Consider the following 22385-nt stretch of genomic DNA (forward strand, 5'->3'; position numbering starts at 1 on the left):
GTTTTATAGTTCACATTATAGGTTTTATAGTTCGAAATTATATGACGTTAACCGCAGCACTGTTATATAGATTTTTCAGCTATATCTTCCCGGAATATTTCATAGAACGAATTTTGTGTAAATTTGCCAGGACTAGTAGTTCTTTTAGCGAACAATACATTCTGTATTCTCCAAGCAAGAATACAAAATACAAACCTAATTCAAATTAGGTTCAAATTTAATACATTTTAAATAGTTATCCGATCAATAATTTCTCGCTTCCAGGATCAAGTTGGTGTCTTCTCTATGCACCGTCAATGCTTCCGTGGATACATAATCACAATGGAATCAGCATAAAGAAAGTCTATGATTTTGGCAATATTGTTTTTGAGAACATCGAACTCGTGCTTTTAAGAATCCCTCTTCGCTTCCAATGTGTGCAATTATTATTCTCTTCCCTTTTCCAGAAAGCATTTCGGGAAAGAGCAATTCATCCATAAAAGCTTGGCGGGCACTGGTTATATTTCTCTCACGTTTTTTATATTAAATATCCTTCATTGATTCACGTCTAATCAAGACAAAAATAATATTTTGCTCCTTCCCGTACTGTTTTATACTTCTCTAGTATTTTTGTCGCCAGCACACAACTTCGTTTCTTTCCAGTAAAACTGCTTTTCGGTTGTGCTTTTCCTAGACAAAATTCAAATTTCTTAAAGTAAAAGTTTTCTAAATATCAAAGAAAAACATCTTGGCCAAATTAAACGGAATTTCCCATTTTATGTGATGTGACATATCTTTTACCTATATTTTATTTTTATGTTATTTATTTAGGCATTCAATTATTAAATAAAAAATAAAGCATAATAAAACACCAAAAAACTTTAATTTAAATAAACGCCATTGAAATTTAAATAGTACTATAATAGATTTTCAATTTGTGGTATAATATAGCGCAATAAAAATATATAATTTTTAAAGGATAATAAAAGTTATATTTCACTGTTAGCTTCAGCAATTCCATTTGATCGCATACCAATAATCTTAGGTCTAATTTTATTTTAATTGATCCTTGCTAGTTGTTCTTATTTGGTTTGTCAATTACACTAAATTGTAAAGAAATTGCTTCTTTGCGGCCTGGCATAATTTAAATGATTAAAATTAACAGAAGATTTTAAGATCTTCTTCTCTCAACCTATAAAACAACTTTAAGATATTTTCAAGCAAGTTCTATTGATATTATATAAATAGCTTTAAAGTCAATGAAAAATAAAACCGCCCAGACAAAACCCGACCTACAAAAGACGTTTGTCGCGGTCACACACAGTCTCGATGACTTAATAAAAAAGAAATGTGTCTTCGATAGGTGGGAAATCTATAACTATAGCTTGATATGTCGTATAATCCCATCAGCTCGGAGGAATAACAATCGATATAACAAGATAAAGATCAAGTCGACGCTCCTTCGTCGAATCGTCGTGGTCCGTGGTAAAATGCCTCGACAGTTGTCATTAATATGCTTTTCGGTCTCGAGGTGGTACCACATATGAGTGCCAGTACATTTTTGTTTCACTAGCGGAAATCCTAAATCCTTTTTTATTATGATTTTTTTTCAGTATTACTCTTGATGACAAAAAATCACTAGATTAAATTTTCGAGGCGTACGAGTCCAAAAAACATCAAGGAATTCTACTAAAAATGAGACTATATAATCAAAAAGTTTACTTAGTACCACCCCCATCTGTCCAAAACGAAAAAATTTATCGGGTGCGACAAAATAAAGACACGATACTCGCATTAAGCGGTCAGTGGAGCTGCGGTCCGGTCAGGTTCCGAAAAGGCGCTAGTCCGCGCTTAATTGGCCGATTACTGACGCGGAGGTGACACTTTCGGACACCAGATAAGCATCGGCTACCCATCAGGCTCAGGAATTTGTTGTTTGGTTTTTTTATCCATCTCTTCTTAAATTTGAGATGTCATGTGAGGCGCCATAGGCAAAGAATCTGCTATGTGGAAAACAAATATGTTTTTCGATTTTTTTATAAGAATATAAAATCACAAAGGTTTCTGGATTCAGAGCAAACACTGTATTATTCTATGCAGGCTAAATACTTTCGATGGAATGTTCAGTATGTGATTTTTAAACCTTAGTCGGCCATTAATAACAATTCCAAGGAACTTACAGTTTAATTATCAGCATCATAACACATAGTCCCCGAATATTATGTCCCAAAATATTTGTTTGTTTTTGTTATATTGTATTGTAATATTTGTTATAGTCTTAAAAAGAACTCCTTGGATGCAAATGACTCTCAAATATAGATCTTCAACAATTTGATATCTGGTACAGGACCTGTCCTGGAGATTAAGGTTTTAATATAAATTAGAAAGAAAAATATTGAATTCAACACTGGCTTCGAACAAAAATACTGTAATTCTTTGAATAGGTCATTACAAATAAGACCTAAGCCAGCCCAAAGCAGCATCTTCGCATACATGTATGTAAAGACTACAAAGCAATAAATGCCTGCAAGAAATCTAAACTGATTTGTAGATAAAGTATAATTCTAATAAAAAGAAACCACAATCTTTGACTGATAATGTGTCAAATATTTTGGATAGGGTAGATAAATTAGAAATTGGGGAAAAGTTAGGAGGCTGACCCAAATTGCGACTGTTATGGAGAGAAAGAACGCCCCTTTCAAACAGACGGAAAAACTTCTATCATGCCAGGATCCATATATGGTACATTTTGGGTGGTGAAGTAACAGTGGTAAGCTAATATACAAAAACATCGTTTTCTAATTTAAACAGCAAATAAGAGTCCTAGTTGACAAAATGGATATACATAAACGATTATGGTATTCAAATTGTTATGAATTTTCTAGGTAAAATAAAACATTTACTAAGTTTTAAAAATTTACTGAAAGTTTTCAAAAACGAAAAGGCTATTTGAGCACTCACCCGTTCCTATTTACGTTTATGTAAAAAAAAGTTGTGCGCGTGCTATCGCCAATTTTGCTATCGAAATCAGAGCCCTGAGTTTCGTGGGCCATTCGCCAAACACGCAACGTCGACAGCGAGAGGGTTCAACGGCACCGGCCCCGGCTGCGTGCCGCCACACGATTTACGACAGATCCACTACGAAAAAGGGCCGAATTCGCAACCCAGATCCCTACGAGAAGATAACACAGCCATAAATTCGATGGGGAAACTTTTTGGCGCCTCTCGATTTTGTTGTTTCCCTCTTTTCCTTAAGAGAAATTAGCGGTCCATAAAACTTGTAACGTAGATGCATCCGAACACTTATATTTTCTTTAGAGCGAGCCAAAAAGCTTTTAAAAACTAGTCTGATTGGAATTTATTACGATACCTATTAAATAATTATTACCGTAGGAGGTACTTGTTAGTAGTACTAGTAATCGCGGTTAAGTAATCCGGCGTCCTTTACGCTCCGCGACCCCCCGAAACGACCTGATCTGACCCCCCTCGACGTAGTTTCCCGCTACAGCTCCTTCCTGGTGCATAGCACGCAGACACACACCGTCACCGTCGTAATATTCTTTTCAGGGGCGTAACTATGTTTTAATAGGTTTTTACAAAAAAAAAAACAAATAACTTAAGTGTTTGGGGTCTCCGTAGTGCCCCAAGTTACCAAGATTCTTCTAGGTTGATTTTTTTATTTTTATAGGTAAAATAGAGCGACAAAAGAAATCCATTTAGTTGTATTATTTTGATCATTTAGACCATATAACTATATGGCCAGTACTATCTGTCACACGTTGTAGTTTTAAATTTTTGGCCATTTCTTCAGTTACAGTAAAATTACAGAAAAAGAAAATGTACCTCAAAGAAACCGATCCCGAAAATTTAGTAGCCGTTAATACTAAAGTAGACCCATAAAAGATAATCATCTAACATTACTCTACTTATTATTAACATATACGTTACGCCACTGAACAATAGGTACTACACATTCTGCTATCTATACAGCCTGGGAAATAAGACGTAAGACGTAGTACCTCAACGCCGCTTTTATACACATTATCTATTATCGTCGTGGTTTCGTTCCTTTCTTCTTCTTGTTCGGCTGGCCATCGTTCTTTTCATATCTCTTCTTTCGTGTGGCAGTAACTAATAGCTTTATTTGTTTATTTGTCACCTGATTTGAATATAATATGGCTGGATCATTCTATCTCTGAACCATTAAGGAACCTGAGAAATTGCTTGCAGTAAGAAAGCCCTTAGCAACTTTTAACAGAAACTCAAGTCTGAGTTTTCAAATGAACAAATAAACTTTTCGAGTGGGATATGTAACGCTATCAACTCGCTTGACAACAACTGGATCGTGTGACATGGAGTGGAAATGGCGAGGTGCGTGCATTTAATAGCCTGGCAGGGATCCAGCCGTTCCAGACGCCGGGTCCAGACATAATATTTCGGAAATTTGCGACACGATGGATGCGGACGGGAGGATTGCCCCCTTTGGTCGTTTTTTTCAAGACAAAAACGGCATTATGGCGTAATATTGTTGTTATAAGTGTCTCTTGATTTAAGTATTTAGTGATTTTCAAAAATAATGGCAGTTTTTTTAATAATCAAAATAACATAAGAATAATAAGCTAAAGAATTCCCCTTAAATCCAAGCAAGAATACAAAGTATTAGAGAATTTTGTTAGAGCTGTCTTTTTTGTAGTTTCAGAGCTTTTGAGGTACTACGTTTAGAAAAAAAGGGCCGGAACTATTTGAACCATATTAGTTCAATGATTGACAGATTTTCTGGCTTTAGTTTCATTGTAGTAGTAAGTTGGTATCAGATGCATATTTTGATATCCCATCGCTATTAAACAAGCAATTAATTTATAAAACGCTTTTCTACTAAGCAAATAAAACCTTTGGAAATATAGAGATTATGTTATAGGTTATATAGCTAGTCTACCGTTACTATGGTTTGTAGATGTATATGCGTGATTTTACTTCAACCATCTAAGTATTGTTGACCCTTTTACTTTTAGACTATATTTAAGACAACGCGAGACTTGTCAAAAGTTGATGTACAACGAACATCAAGCTCGGCGGGGGGCTATTTTGGTACTCGGGCGATATTTAGCGAAAGGCAGCCAAGGAGAGTGTCGTCGTCTCTACCAAGTGATGTGTCGTTCTAAACGCCGCCTGATAGCCGGCCTTGCCCCCAAAATAGCCCAGACGCCGGAAGACACGGGGAGATCCGGCATTCCCTGGTGGTCGGTGCCAAAAACCGTCCGCCTCTCGTGATTAGCAAGTTATTTGCATACCTGAGATACATCGCATCGGGACTCATTCTTAGTTAATGACTTATTAATGCCTTAGTTATGAATGTTGGACGTTCACATTAAAAACAGTTTACGAGTTTCTCTTAATTTTGACCATTTTCATATCATCTGTCATATTTCTTGGCGCCCAACGGATTGGGAGTAAATCATGGGTATATATTTACGAAGAAGTCATATTCGAAGATTAGTGTCATATTTTACGTGCTGCATTGATTTAAAAACTAAAAAAAAAAACATTTTGCATGAAATAAGTGGCAATTTTTTCTTAAAACATCCAACCAAGTCTGTACCTCTTCAGGTTTCTAAAATCCTAATAACAAGAGTATACTGGACTCTTCTTCGCCACTCTGCAAACTCAAACCATAGGTTTGGTGATAAAAGTGTTTATATCATGTCAGTTAATATATATTCTAAGGAATGAAGTGATCGTAAAGATTATTCTTCATACAAAAAGGAAACGGAATACAATTTTAATAAAACTACTGATTAAGCTTGACATTACAAGTAAATCATCTGGCTGCCCTCTATGAATATACATAAAAGCATACATGGTACAAAAGTTAAGCAGACAACACACAATTACTTAATAAAATGGAATGCGAGCACATAATTACCACCGCCGAAAAACGAAACGAAAACGAAGCGGCGGGTGAGAGAGAGTAATATTATATTATATGGGGAGCGGTTATTATCTTACTCTCGTAAAATTAAAGCCGGTGTTAAAACGGTTTGTGGAATTTAAATTTTCGCGTGCCGTCCGATTTTGGGCCCCAGATCTAATTAAGAAGGACGGCGGAATTCGGGGTATACGCGATATACAACGTAGCGCCACTTCGAGCGGGTCCCATGGAATTTTTTGATTACGGTGGCGATCAAGTGAGATACTATCTGCCAAATTGCCTTTATATTTACTGACAGACGGCGCGGAATGTGCCGAAAAACCGACCGCTGATTAGGTTTTTAATTAGATTAGGGGCATATTTTATTCAGATGACCGCCTCGGGATAAGAGCGCTAAAATTTGATGGGGTATCTTATCATATCCTCCTGGCCTGATCTAATCAAAACGTAAACTATGGTGTAGCTCGGTTTTGTTAACCATTAACTGAATTACTTTGATAGATGTGAATAAATTACTATTTAATTATGATTTTAGAAACTTTCAATAAAGATTTTTTGGATAGGTTCTTCGAAGAATTGTCAAAATCACAGTATATCACAGCAGTCTTATAATAATTACTTCAGTCTTCCTTTAGCATATATCAGACATAATCCCAAGAGGCTGGAGATCCTGTAATAGAAAGCAAACTGAAGGAAACAGACCAGACGACCTAATAAAGTATAACTGTCCATTTGTCACAAGATAAAGTAACATAAAGGGCCACCATTGATAAAATTTATTTGCTCAAAGTTCTGCAACACCCAATCTGCATGAATCACAAAGAAATTCGGACAAGCACTCAAAAATAAGAAAATAGTGATTTAATAATAAAAATGGATCTATCTTGATTATTATGTATATTAAATTAGATTTATCGTTTAATGATAAATCTATAGTTATTAATCATCAGAACAAAATTTTATGTATTTGTATTAATCAGTCAAACTAAGACCAGAATTTACTCAACCCAAATGCGAGAGTTAAAACTTGATGTATATTTTTATTATCAAGGGCGTCCATAATACAATAATATACTAGAGCAATCCATAATTTATCCCTCTTTCATACAATTATCACGAATACCTCTCCCAGGACACCCAAGTTCTGTATATAAATGGAATAAGTTTTTTCAAAATTGAGAACTTTCTGAAATACTTTCCTTACTGTCTCACTTAAAGGTCATATGGCTTATAAATATTTTGTTACTTAACAACAGCAATCAGACTAACATACCGTCTATCAATAATTTCTATATTTGTTTTCCCTCGAACACGAGGCAGGCAGACCTGAAATCAATTGCACGCAAATCACACATCTGCCTGTTCCCATCGTCTACAACTAATTTTAAGTAATCCCGGGGGTGTGTGTTCTTTTTATTTGAAAGCGCATTATTTGCAACGATTGCACCCCTGGATGCAGCTCACATTCAATTTCTACCTTGAATTAGTAATAAAATGGTCGCTAGGCATTTAAATTCCCTGGATCCTCGGATTTAAAGCCTTTCGTTTTTCTTGTAATGACGGATAATAACTTTGATTAAAGCATAGTTTTCAAACAAACGACGTCATTTCGTATGTTGTTTGAACCAAAGCAATCTTTGAAAAACAAAATTTAAAACATGACGTCATTCCTAATTTGCGGTTAAGTAACTTTAGTTAAATTTACTCAGAGTGACTAAAAATAAAAATTTCTGGTCGATGAAATCCTCGGATTCATAAACAACAGTGTTTTAGAAGCAGGAGGTGCGAACAACCACACTTGACGGCTTACAAAGGTATTACTATTACATGAACATAATCTACTCACGCCATATTTTGGGAGTGTGTATTGTGTCTAGGTGGGTACTGGGAGTTATGTAAATCCCCACGACTTTTTTCGAACTTTTAATGATGTCATGGTTAAAGTTGAAATTCTCTCTTGGTCCTGGCATTTTTTACTTATGTACAGAAATTTTGGCAACTTTTATCCTGTTTTTTCAAAAATAGGATTCTTCTTCTAGTTTATTTGTATAAATGATACTTGCATGTGTGTTATTCAAGCTCTATTAGAACATAAAAGTTCGGCAAAATTATATTTATCATGTTAAATCCATTACGTATTCTTCTCGTTTCCTAATAGCATATTGCCTTGACTATTGCATAGATTGGTCATCCAGTTGACATAATATCCAGTTCTGGCCAACTCAGTTCTTAGGTGCAAATTATTAACTTACAATAACAAATTTAAATCGCTTAAGATAAAAATTGCTTTCTCAGTTAACTAAGGCTCGGCGCAGATTGAAAATCGTAGTAATGCCTAGATTTCGGCACCTGGGGTAAACATTTTTAATATTAATTACGAAATTAATCTGGTTTTTCACTTCACTTGTATTTAGTGTTCGCCTGTTCAATTTTCTTTATAAATATTTAATTTTGATTCAAGAAAAGTTATTTTACAGATTTGTTTCACTTTTTTAAAACACATTCAGTACCTTTTTTGCGCAAAAATGATTTTTTTGACCAATTCAATATAATACATGGTTGTACAAAAAGTCATGAGCCTTTGAAAGCCATAAGAGATACGTAGATAACGCCCTCTACAAGTAAGAGGTAAATTAAGGACAAATCCTTTAAGTTTCCTCTAAAGTCCTCTAAGTTTTGAGACCACACATGTGTTTTAGATCAAGCTTTTTACCTTAAAAATATATTAAAAAATCACCCTATAAAGTATCGGACACTTATAAAATAAGACATTGTATATATAGTGGCAAAAACACTAAGAATGTAAAGCCAAATATTATCAGGGTTAAATGTATGTACATACATATATACAGGGTCACAATTTAAAAAATCGCAATGCCTCATAATTTTATAACAGCAAAAGATATAAAATATATTTAAAATCGTCTTCATAGTAACAAAAAGGAACGACATGACCCATTTTTTAAGGATTTATTACCATAGTCCCCTAGCCTCCAGAGGCAACTCCTTAAACATTTCAAATTAGAAAGGTACTCGAGCGATATCTCGTTTGAAAGGCCTATTAATTTCCTATATTTTGTCGTCTTACCCATTAAAATCGATGCAACCATTTCAGAGCCATGACTATTTAAATGTTAGTTTAAAAATATTTATTTAATATATAATATTAATCATTTATATGATATGTATATCTGATACTAAAACTAATTGTTAAAAGCCAAAACAAAAAATTTCCAATAAGTAGTACACTTAAACTAAAAATCTCTGTTATCTTAACACATAAATACTTAACTGCCACAATATTTAATGAGAGGCACTCGGATAAATAGATTGCGTATTATTACTTCCAGAAGTTCAAGAAAATTTGCAACAAAAAAAAGAAACGGGGTATGTAGCTAATAAACAGAAAAAAATATTTTTATAAACTGAATATTTTTATTGAAAAAAATACTACGCCTCTGCTTTTTCTTAAAATAAAATATATTTTTCAAATCATCAATCACTTTTTAGCAAATGTGTTCTCTTGGTTTTTTAAAACAATGTTACTTCCCTTTTTTTCCGTTTTTATTTTTTGAGCGAAAGCCATGAGTCGGACTTTTTTCTTAAAATGGGTCCAGGTATCACCCTCTTAAATATTAGCACGTCTTTAAGGAACACCCTGTATAAAACACAAAAACACGTATACTAAGACTTTTGGCGGCCTTTCAAACCGTATAACTTGTTTAAGTCTTGACTTGAAATGAAAATGATTGACTACAAAAATTAAAAACAAAATATCCCGACCCTAAAATGTTTTTTTGTTTATTTGAGAAAGTGATTAATCGCTAAAAAAGTACTTGAGTAACTTGAGTCATCCCACAAGGGGTCAGGTCAAATCAGGACTATTGCGGAAAAATTTATTAAAAAATTGTCGTACATTAGCACCATAATGAGAACTTATTGAAAGTGTATTTTTCTTTCAGAATTTTTATTTTCATTAGGAAATAATCACGTACCAATTCTGGTACTAATGCATTCTGTAAAAATTCAAAATATCTACCACCAGTTAAATTATTTTAAAATATTGGATCAATAATTCTCTTAATCTCCAATAATTCCAGTCCACACATTAGTTTCTGTGTATGCTGCTCAACCACCCTCTTTGAATTTGTTTCGGCATGCTATGCTAACAACAATTTTGCTGCCTTTATTCAATTATAGTTGTAAAACTACTAATGCAATAAGATCAGAAAATTTCATTTTCTTTTTGAATCCAGAAACGTTTTCCACGCAATTTAAAAATAAACTCGTTACTTTCAAAATCTTTGCGACACTCAAAAAAAATATAATTCACACCGAAAGGATGATTTTTGACAACTTTGGCACTCTTTAGGTTTGACACCGCTTCTGTCGCAATGATTTGTCCCAATAATATTACGACTTACTCGCGATCTAAAATAAAAAAAATTAAAAACACTTTTTTAGTTTAGCGCACTCTTTAGGTTGCGCTTAAACGAGGATCGCAACATTTTGTACCAATTTATGTAAAAAAGATAGATTGTACATTTTTTAAAACGTAGATTTACTGTACTAAATATATTAAATAAAATTAAACTACCCTAAGTTCCCTAGTAAGCCTCAAAGTATTCAATTAAAAATAAATTTTTCTTTTCTACAAACACACTTGTTAAATATTTATGTTGTTTTGTTTTTATTACGAACAAAGATGAAGGGTTTTTGACTTTAGCAACCAATTCTTTTGCATTTTTATGATTTTCCGTCGACATCGGTTTTCAAAAAATTTAAACTTGTTTTCAACTTTCGTGAATTGCAACGATAAGTGCCGTGCCGGATATTTTACTTTCAATATAATACATAAGTAAATAGCTATTGAAATAATATATAAACAACAAAATTGCTGGTTATTACTTACCTACTATACTAACTAAAGATGATATAAGTAATACTAAATGAAGGACTAAAAAATGCCAGGGTGGCTTCTGATGGTATGAAATCGTCGTTCGTCTCCTTCCTGAAAAAAAAAACAAAGTCAGTGAAAAAATTAAATCTGAATATAATAAGCAGCTGCTTTCGAAAAAAAGAAAAAATATTCATCATTTTCCGTAGCCACTTTAAGCCCTCCGAAAACCTATTTTTACGCGTTTCCCCTTAAAAACCATCGAGAATTATATAAATTCTACCGGAAACATCGAAAAAATAAGAAAAGGGCGCCGTTTTTTTACAAGAAGATTTTTTTCGGCTCTAGAAAAACCCACATCGGGTTCACTGAACTACATTATAATTATAACGAAACACTACTTACCGTGTTACAACTAATTTTAGGGAGCGGTCGCGCGGTATTTGGTACGATAACCTTATTTTTTTACCTAATTTTGGAGCTAATTAAAAACTTTTTGCTCAATCAATATTAACTAAATATTTTTTGGATGCTTGCTAATAGTTTGTTACGTAAAAATGTAATTTTGTTGGAGTATTAGCGTAAGAAATAGAGTTAATGTTATATAGAGCTCTATATCCTGATAAGTTCCATAGGTATAACATGAGAATGCCATATGAGAAACCCTACGATTTTTAAAGTAAATCCCAGTATTTCGGTTTCTGCGGTTTTCTGAAACGAGGGGTTACGGCACACGACTATATTTCTACCTATACTCAATATGGTGTAAATCTGTATTCGTATGTTTATTTGTGAAATAAATTTGTATGGTGATTTTTAAAGCGTTTTACATAACCACGATTTGTTAATATTAACATTTTAAAATATTTTGTAAATCCTAAGGCCAATAAAAATGTTACTTATAATGGTAATATTTGAGCATTTCAGCAAGAATTTACAAAAACCCTGATGTCCTTAAATCAGAAGACCTACAGTCATGGACAACATAACCAAGTTGAAAAATCAGTGATGAGGTTTTATTATAATTACTCTTTGTGGATAGGCTGTTTATGAAATATGATCGTTTTAAATTAGCTTCACGCCAGCAGAACCTTGCCATTGTTTTTGGTTAATAATTTTTCATATAGAGTTACATAAAACTAAAAGAGTTGAATCCTACAGTTCCTAATTTGGAACCTAAAAATTATTAATAAATTGCACAAATTTGGTAGAAGATTTAATACAATACAATACAAGTAGATTCAATATAATAAAGGGTGTTTTACAAGGTTTAATTTTCGAACCGATTTCGAGAGATTTAGAATACTAAATGCGATGATATTTAAATGTCGCTTACTCAACTATGATTTTTTCTCGAATGAAATTGAAAAAAGTGGCAAAATTGAGACATTTTCTCAGTGGGGCTACAAAACATTAGTTCTTAGTCTGTAACTGAATATTGGCTTAATGTATGTTAACTAGAACCTAGATTAGGTATATAAATATAACATCTTTGTATTTTTGATTGCCTTATATTTTTACGTAACATTTTCAAATATTTGGAAATAGTAGAAAAATAAATTTCCTATAAAAATAATATAAATAACATTTGGCATTGCAAAAAAACATATTTTGACAGATAAGATAAATGAGACTACTAAGTCGTACTTCGATTAAAATAGTTTGCAACAATTACTTTAAATTAAGGCATGAGTTACGATTGGATTTTTCCAAAAAAAACTATTCTATTTAAAAGTAATTCTTGATAAAAAATTTAAAGATAAAAGTTAAAAAAATTAAGTTATAAAATATATGCAATTTCAAAATATTTGCAGCGTATGATTATTTCCGAAATCAAAAATATGTATTAATTTCATGCTGCTGGGAACAGTTTTCCATTCTGCTTACTAAAAGAAAAAGGTAGTAATAAAAAAAAACCTCAGTACCGGATATAAAAGGTCGTACGGGCAATTATGTCAATGAATTAATTTACATCTCGTGGTACGGCGTATTACTCAACGTAAATACAATTATTATAAAATCTTTACTGCTTTTACACTCTGGAGGTTAACTTTAATGATAAAAATAATTACTGTTAGAGTGTGGTCATGCAAAGATATAAACTGCCTAGGGATATTAAATAACCTTAAAACTCTTCTAATGATACTGGAAGACAATTAGTCGATAGCTTGATATCAACATCAGAGATCACTAAAATATTCGATTCATTCAGAACCGTTTCATTCAGAGAAACAATCGCAGCACTTTCTCTATTTAACATTCATATATGGCTGCTATTGTTTCTGGTTTAATTGTTGCTAATTTTTTTTGCACATCCTAACTATTGCATAACTTGCAAAATACTTCTTATTTTATATACGTGTTCTAGTTGTATAAGATTAAACGGGCGAGTATGGCCTTTCGTTTCTTTCCGAACCACTTGCATGGTTAACGTAATTCTCAGGTTAAAATTAAACTTGATTTAATTAATTCAAAGTGCACGGATAAATGCCTTTTCGATTAAACAAACAGTATAGAGAGCACTTGCGGTTCCTTAACGAGAGGTAAAGTAACTTTTTCTTGGATTTATTTTATTTATTATTTTTATTTGCTAGATGGAACAATGATATAATATATGTAAAAATAAATCAAATAATTTTAAAAAATTCACCTAGAGAATAAAAATCATGTCTACTTAAAAATTTCTTAGTTTTATTTTAGTTTGATTCCATAGAATTATAGTCATTGGAAAAATTGAAATATTATTTAAATTTGCTTAATGCATTTAGCTGACATATATGTTATTGAATATTGTCCTGCATGTGAATACTGTGTTATAAGTGATAATCATAAGTTAAAATGTAAAATAGCATCCTCTGTTATTAATAAATTCAATTACCTGTTAAATGTAAAACCATGACAACGTAAGAAATTTATATTTTTTAAAGATACTCCTAAAAAGGCCTTAAAAGTTAAATTCTCATCTCATCTCATCTAATCTCTATATATTAATATTTTTTTGCATAATAAATGCCTTGTGAAAAAAAAGAACCCCAAGACATCAAATCATATGAACCTCACTGTTTGCTTAACCACAATATTCTGTTGAGGTCTGATCAAACAAAGCAATACACTATCTCTATATGTTTTTCCAGGTGAGTTTGGAGTTGATATACATTTCAAGAAGATGTTATTAGCCTGCACTGCCAACTGATCAATCTTATACTTACTAATCAGGATACTAATTATCTCTCTGCAAAGAGAGCCAATAGACTTGGGTACCCCAGACGACAACATCATTGATAAAAATAATAAAAAAGGAAATATTAAATAGATATAATAATAAACAAATAAAACAGCAAACCGGTGCACCTAGAGAGAAGAAAAAAGAAATAGCCAAGTTAGGAATATTTTAAGAAGGAATATATTTACGATTTATTTCTTGTTTTGGACTAGTCAGGTATTTTTGAACTCCAGCATTGGAGCAATTGATATCAGTTTTCATTATACAGGGTGTTACAAAATTCGCTGCAAATATTTTAAGACCGTATTGTTAGAGTGAAAATAGGACTTTTGTTTCCTATAAATCTGTATCCTAAAATGCCCTCTCTCAGAGCTATAGCCCGTGCAAATTGCTTGAAAAAAAATGGATTATTTGGAACTGTCACTCATCACTCTCCTTAAAATTGAGCAAATATTCGTTTTATTGGGTGCTCTTTTCATCTTCTGCCCCAAAAATGGTGCAAGTCTAATTTTAGGGGATCATTCAGGAGAGCTTACCCTTTTCATGGCCCTATCTTATGTTTACAATAAGAAATTTAAAAATGCCATTTAGTTATCTTGCATTTTTGATACAATTAATGTTTTTCGAGAAAAACGCTGGTTAACGAAAGGGGAGTATTATTAAACCCTATTAATGAACCTTTTCCAAAAATTGAATATATACCATTTTTGGGACGGAAAATGTCAAGAACCCAAAACAATGGGAAGTTTTCAGAAGATTTGACCCATAACTGTAGTCACGGTTCCAAATAATATTTTTTTTTCAAGAAATTAGCGAGGGGTGTTGCTCTAAGGGGGTGCATTTTACGACATATGTTTATAGAAAAAATTCTTATTTTGACTCCAAAATATGCTCTTCAAATATTTGCACCAAATTTTGTAACACCCTGTATATTTAAAACAGCATTTATAAAAAAACGCATTCTCTTGGCCAGAGGAAAAATTATTTCGCATCAAAAAATATATTAACTACCAAAAAATATGGATTTCTTCGGAAACCGGAAGGGATCTTGAAGGTTCAGTTTTCCATCAGTCTGATAAAGTTTGGTACTACTACTACAGCATTTAAAACAGTACGTACTATTTCATATTTTTCGCCATATGTTCCACATTAGTTTAAAAAACCTTTAAGCTCTGTCTAATTTTTCTTATGGAAAAAAGTAAAAATATTAATAGCACTTTTTTATATACTCATATTTTTCTTCTTTCATACATAATTGCAAATAATAACCAATATACTCGATATATGAACAATTTCCCAGATTTAGAGAAAATGTATGCTTTTCATGGTAAGAAAAAAGAAATCTATACAACATTATGACAGACTGGCGCACATAAAAAACTAAATGGCATAAAATTATCTCGTCGTCGTATAGCGCGGTGTTGGCAATTAAAATATTTGCAGACATTTCCCACGTTTAATTGCTAATTGTTTTCGTTAAAATTAGCGACTTTTTTTTCTTCCTATATAGCGCTTTATATGTAGAATATAAAGATAAATCTCAATCACACACAACATTCTCTCACGTATTATTATATTAGGATATATTTTTTAATCGTCCGCACGCCTCTGACAAGCAGCAATGTGCTATATTAGGTTAGGCATTATCAGAAGATCAGTTTATTTTTTCTTAAATTCTGTTAATTACACATTCACACCAACTCAAACGGTTGGGTTCATTTAGATAAGATAGCGGCTTAAAGCTTTTTTTCAAATTACTCCGTTCGAAAGAGCTTGTCCAACATTGTCTTTATCTCAGACTGTTTTTTTAGGTCACATAAAAAGGCAGGAGTTATTTTCGCCCCCAGACATAATACATTGTTTTATGTTAATATAATATTCTAAAAAAACTTCACAACGTATTGTCTTTTGCTGTGTGTCAGGGAGGATCGCTGGCATATTCGTTCAACGTCAGTTTAAATCTGTCTTTGTGCACATCTCACTTTTATTTTCAATGGTATTTGCATGCAGGTCGTACTTTTTTTTGCTTTTGCTCATATTGAAGAAAATTCATGCAGAAGGTTATATTTCTTTAACTTTTATTGACTTTGATAAATATTACAAATAACTTTTGGTTAACACACCTTCGAAAATACTTTGACAGCTTTTCTAGAAGAATCACTTTCAAGTTTTGTTCAGAATTAACATCGCACAAATATACTTTGTATATTGCAAAAAAAAATGCAAAATGTTATTTTTTTAAGTAAAAGTAAGAAAATGATTCAAAAACATCCAGAAGCAGGAAAGTCTGACATGACTGAAAAATCGGTCCTTTTCCAGTCTGACGAAGATTTTTAATGGATTGCAATGAAGGATCAATTTAGTCTACACACTTATTCACGTACACAAGTCCCTCAGAAGTCGGTTTTGCATTTCTAATAAGTTTTCTGCAAGTTCTAATAAAAGTTTAAAATTCTATTCTAGTATTGCTTTTCCCACATCAAGCATTTCTTCACTTAAATCTTTACTAAAAAAATTGTATCCGGATCACTTTTGGATAACTTTTAAAGTACTTGGTATAATTTAATAAAAATTTTACGTGATCACACAGGACCTCTTAAAACGGAGTTCTTAAAACAAATTTACCTTATTTATTTTACCAAGGGCGGACTAGAATGTACATTATAATGATTTAATTTTTAGCACCCTGAATGATAAAGACCCTGAAATAATAAATATGGATAACTTAAACCTTAAACTAAAGAAAAGGCACTCTTGTTTATTATCGATAAAATGAACCGTTTTGGAGAAAAAAATAATCACTGTTTTATTTTTATTAAAAAGAACCATGATATGTACTTTTTTCAGCGATGCGCCCGTTATTCAAGCAACATAGAAGTTCCATTTTAAGTTGTTTAATATAAAAAAAGTACATGTTTTTAAAAATGCAGTGTGGTTCGTAGAAAGGCACCTTCACGAAATTGTTTAAAAAAATGTAGTGAATAAAGAAGCTAATAATTCAAAACAATTAATTAAAAACTTCATTCAAAGTTCCTCCCGAGTATCGACAGGAGTTGAATACATCAAGGTTTTGAGGTGACCCGATAGGTAAAAATCCAACGACGTTAGATCGGGAAACCAAGGAGGCCAGGCAATGTATCCTCCTCTACCTATCCAACGGTGTGAAAAAACGTTATTCAGGTGGTTCCTTACAGCAACGCTGGAATGAGGTGGAGCTCCACCATGCATAAAATACATGTTTCGGCGGATCGCAAGTGCTCTATTAAATGCAGAAGATTGAAGATGTCCTGAAAATGTTCGGAAGGGACTTCAAATAAAGTCCTTCATTCAATCGTGGCGGTAATACAAATGGCCCAATCAAAAAATTGCCAATGATACCTGCCTAGATATTAATTGAGCGGAACTGATGATGAGAAACAACAAAGGAAGCGGATTTTCATCAGCTCATACATGCGAGTTATGGAAATTCACAATACCATTTTTGGTAAACCCTTTTTCATCGGTAAAAAGAATAGCATTATTCTTAGCATCCAAAATATTTTCTTTCAATTGTACGTTGGTATGTACTGTTCTTCTCTGACCAGCATCAGTACATTTATTCCCAAAACTTCCTAAAATTACTATACTAAAGGAAGCCAATAATATCGCCTAAATAAGTGGAATCGCCTACCAGTTTCTATTAGAAGTTAATCAATTTGCTGAAATGTCTTTTGATTTAGAATAGTGCGATTACGAAATCTTTTTTCATACAACATCTTCCAATGCATTGCAAGATGCAAGACCATACATTACATGCATATCTGCATACTCAATAAACGTGAGTTCCATATTTCGACTTAATTCAAATTAAATTCACAAAGTGAAAAATGGCAAGTTTTGAAAAATAGGTATTTGTTTAATGTGTACTATAGAAACGTTTGCAAGAATAGTGCGTTGAAAAAAAAATGCCGATAACAAGATGCAAAAACATTTTCGTTTACATTTTTTTCAGGTTGTTTTTTTTAAGAATCACACTGTCTTTTTAAAAACATGTATGTACATTTTCAGATTAAACAACTTAAAATGGAACTTATCTGTTGTTCAAATAACTGTCGTATCGCTGAAAAAAAATATCATGTTTCATTTTAATTTAAATAAAACATATTTTCAAATTATGTTTATTTTAATTTTTTTTCTCCAAAACGGTTCATTTTATTAATAATGAACAGGAGTGTCTCTTCTTTAGATTAAGGTTCAAGCTATCCATAGTTATTATTTCAGAGTCTTTATCATACAGGGTATTAAAAATTTAATCATTATAATGTACAACCTGGTCCGCCCCTGGTCAAATAAACAAGGGAAATGTGTTTTAAGGACTCCGTTTTAAGAAATCCTTAAGTAGTGCTGATCATGTAAAATTTTTATTAAATTATACCAAGTACGTCAAAAGTTATTCAAGAAAAAACGATTTCCAGAGGCGTCTTTAAAAGGACGGAAGGTCTATTTTGCACTATGTAGTTGAACAAAAAATAAATTCTGGACTAAAATAAACCTGACATTAAAAGAAGTTGAAATAGTTATTTTAGTATATAAAATAAATTACTGCTTGCACATTGATTCTATAAAGAAAAAAATTTTAAAAATGGTCGCTTGAGATTAAATAAGCCTGACCGAAGAAGGGTAAGTAATATATATATTTTTATTTCTAACTATTAATATTGGTAGTCTTTTATTAATTATACTCAGAAGATTATATAAAACATACAATAAAGATATTAAAAGTGTAGTGACTCCTACCGAATATAGGGGGCGTAGGCGTAAGGTGGGTTATGACAGTACCGCTTCAATGTCACAACGCTACTTTTCGATTCCAATAACTGTTACGGCATAGCGAATCTGTATAAATAAACTCCACACTTGTCGGTGATTGAAATATTGAGAATTTTAAATAAGTGGCCGGCGCGATGACCCGAATAAAGTTTGATTGACTTTTGAAAAAGTGCATTAATTCACTTGCCATATATTAAAATATTTAAAGCGTTTCCATGTTATAATCTCGAGATTTTCCGCAGATTGAACGAATAAACCGCCAAGTTTTCTTGGTCGACTTACTCCCACCCGATGAGAGAGATAAAATGCAAATCCGCTATGGAAGCAATTATAAAATACATGTGTTCCGTGGTTATTCTCTTTCTTTTACATGAGCTGGGAATCGAAAAAACGGTTATTATGTAACCGTAATGTAATTAATGTGTTCTTTTAAAAATATAGCGACTATTAATACGTAACGAAAGGAAGAGGTATGCCACTATCTCAGAGTCAAAAAAATCAAGAGTTTCATTGAGCATTTGTCGCATGGTCGTTTTTAGACAAATCTCATTCATCGAGTCGAGACCGGGTTATTTTGGTCCCTCCGACAGAAATAAAGATTGCTTTACTCGTCCAGACACCTATTTAAATTACTTTCATTGCGACAAGAAACGACACTTTGGAACAAAGAGCTGCGAACAAGTAATTGGATTAGGTATGAAGAAAATTCCGATTACAGTTTAAAACTTGTAGATTTTCATATTAATATATATATATGTTGTTCGCAAAACTCGAAAATGGTAAAAGCACATTTTTAGGTTGGACTATTTGAAGTGACCAAAGCCATATATTTTTAAGAAAGTAAAAATTTGGTAATATTTAAAATCTTGGAAAAGTGAGGTAAAATCATGTGATATCTGAATTTCACAAAGTAATTCTGAGTATTCAAAAACTGTTAATAATTGTAATTTCATTAAACTTATGCAGCGTATCTAATTACGTTGGCAAGATATGGAAAACTTTTTTATTATTAGTTTTAGAGAAAAAAGTTTACAAATAGTAGATAGAAGATTTTCTTGACAACGTTTCCCTGCTTCAATAACAACAAATATGGTCCCATAGTAGGTTAGATGTAAGGCAAGACCTGCTTAAAAATTATTTTAATGGAAGAGTTATACATCGGTTTTCGGAAAGTTTTTGTTACCTCGCTCTCTAGATTTAACGACACTTGATTTTTTCCTTATGGTGTATATCTCCGAAGGCCATTTACAGTTATTGGTCATTTGGAAAGAATCATTACAGAATCGGTTCAGAGTAATGGTCTGGTTATGACTAGAAGAGTTTTGTGATGTGTTTAAAACAAAACAAATGCAACATTAATGATTTTGTAGAACAGCTCACTAACTATTTTTATCCATTAAATTTACTTTTAAACAAGAAACTAATAACTAACTCCCATTTCTTAGATATTTTTATCATCAAAAATCATAATCAGTTATATTAATAGAAAAGAAACAAATGTTTTAGCTCTATTCTTATTAACTAGTGACTCTTATTATTGTTTTCATCATAAAATGGCTATCATGAATTTCTTGGTACATCATTTGGTCTTATTTCCTCTAAGTAATAACAGGTTTAATAAAGAAAAAGCTACATTAAAACAATTGCTAGGGTCAATGGTTATGACGATAGGATTATTGATAAGCTGATCAGAAGACATAGGTTTAAAGTCAATCTTAAAAACTCTACCACATGTCAAAAATATGAAAATAAGTAAACTTTCGTTGCAATATAATATGATTCAGGTTTTCAAAGACTAAAGTCTAAGGATGGTCTATCAAAATTCGGCAAAGTTACAAAATCTTTTGGAATACCCAAAAGATAAAATAAAGACTAATGAAAAGTCAAATGCAATGATTGTGATAAAAAGTAATGTCAAATTTAAAGAACATGTATGTCATGTGAAATATGGAAGAATTGAAAAGTCAAGTTTGGCTGAACATGTTCAAACTTAGGTGTAGACAACTTAAAATTACTTAAACCAGTTAATAACAATAGAAAGTTAGATGCATACAAAAGTTTAGCAATATTCAAAAACCAAAAAATCATTCTTAGCAGGGATAGAGGTCCAATCCCTTATAGTGAATTGTATAGTTTAGTTTGTGTTTAAGATTTGTTCGGCCATGCTTCGTGACATTTTTCGCACTGTAAGTTACATCTATAGTATACAGGGTGTTAGTAAATAAGTGCGACAAACTTCAGGGGGTGATTCGGCATGGAAAACTAATGACAGTTTGCAATGTCCGTAAATGCTTCATTTTACGAGATACGGGTGGGATGTTAAAGTTTTTCTTAAAAATTGACAATTTATTTATTGCTCTGAAACCGGTGGAGATATGCAAATGAAATTTCTTTATTATCGCGCATTTTTTGGCATGCAATTAAGAATTTTATGTTCACCATTGACGCGCATACGATCATACGCGGAAATGATCTTAATTTTTTGAAAGAAAAAAAATGGTACGCCACTAAGAGATTTCAAATTGTGACAAAAAACCTTTCTTATCTTTTTTTCGTATGAGGCACCGTTTTTATGCAAAAAAAATTTTGACGCGTATTTTTTATTTCTTGAATACATTATCTAGTAGGCTACTGTCACCATTTATCTAATATTAAATACAAAATGTCAACATTCATCTGTGAAATATGAAATGTCAAATTAGCATTCTTTCACCATTAAGCTTTTAGTTATTATTAAGTAATTAATTTTTCTTTTATCGAAATAAATTTAACATTTTACAAACGCAACTGATATGCATTTTATTTATGACCGAAGTAATGGAAATGGTCGGCAAGCTCGAAGATTGTATGCTGAGATGTATCCAGGATGTAGAGTATCCCATCACACAATATTTGATCGTCTTCACCAACGTTTGCGTGAAAATGGTACGTTTAAGAAACAAACGTATTGAATGTAAGCAACTTTACTGTATTGAACATTTTTAGAGAAAATCATTTGTATCCATTTCATATTCAACGTGTGCAAGCTCTACTACCTAGAGACTTTTTTCCGCGTCAATTTTTTTTTGCCAAGGGATTATTCATGAAATCGCTCAAATTCGTAATTTTTAAATGGTATTTTGTTTACTGACGAGCCTACTTTTGGAAGACATTGCTTACGAAATTTCCATAACAATCACTTATGGGCTGAGGAAAATCCACATGGAATCTTTGAGGCTCATTTTCAGCATCAGTTTCCAGTAAATGCATGACTTGGATTGACGATCATTTAATCGGCCCATATTTCCTCCTTACAACGCCTAACAGGAGAATCTTAATTTCATTTCCTACAGGAAGAGTTACCTGTTATTTCTGAAGAAATTACTCTACAGCTGAGGCAACACTTATGGTTCATGCATGATGGAGCACCAGCCTATTTTAATGTAAATGTATATAATCACTTAAATGCAGTATTTCCAAATCGTTGAATAGGTAAGGGAGGTACAGAACATTGGCCTTCTCGATCGCCAGACTTTAGACAAATCCTCTAGACTTTTGCATTTGGGTTT

At 32.4% G+C, this 22385-nt stretch overlaps 1 protein-coding gene across 4 annotated transcripts in view; it reads right to left on the reverse strand.

Moving 5' to 3' along the window:
- Nucleotides 1–22385, reverse strand: part of LOC126749069 (uncharacterized) — a 251533-nt gene that overhangs the window by 18874 nt on the left and 210274 nt on the right. For all 4 annotated transcript variants that reach the window (XM_050458794.1, XM_050458862.1, XM_050458725.1 and 1 more), the window contains one exon: nt 10821–10919. In XM_050458794.1, coding sequence (XP_050314751.1) covers nt 10821–10919 — 99 coding nt within the window. The remainder of the gene's footprint in view (nt 1–10820; nt 10920–22385) is intronic.

This window comes from Anthonomus grandis, chromosome 1 (genome assembly GCF_022605725.1).
Source record: "Anthonomus grandis grandis chromosome 1, icAntGran1.3, whole genome shotgun sequence".
Classification (NCBI taxonomy): Eukaryota; Metazoa; Arthropoda; class Insecta; order Coleoptera; family Curculionidae; genus Anthonomus; species Anthonomus grandis.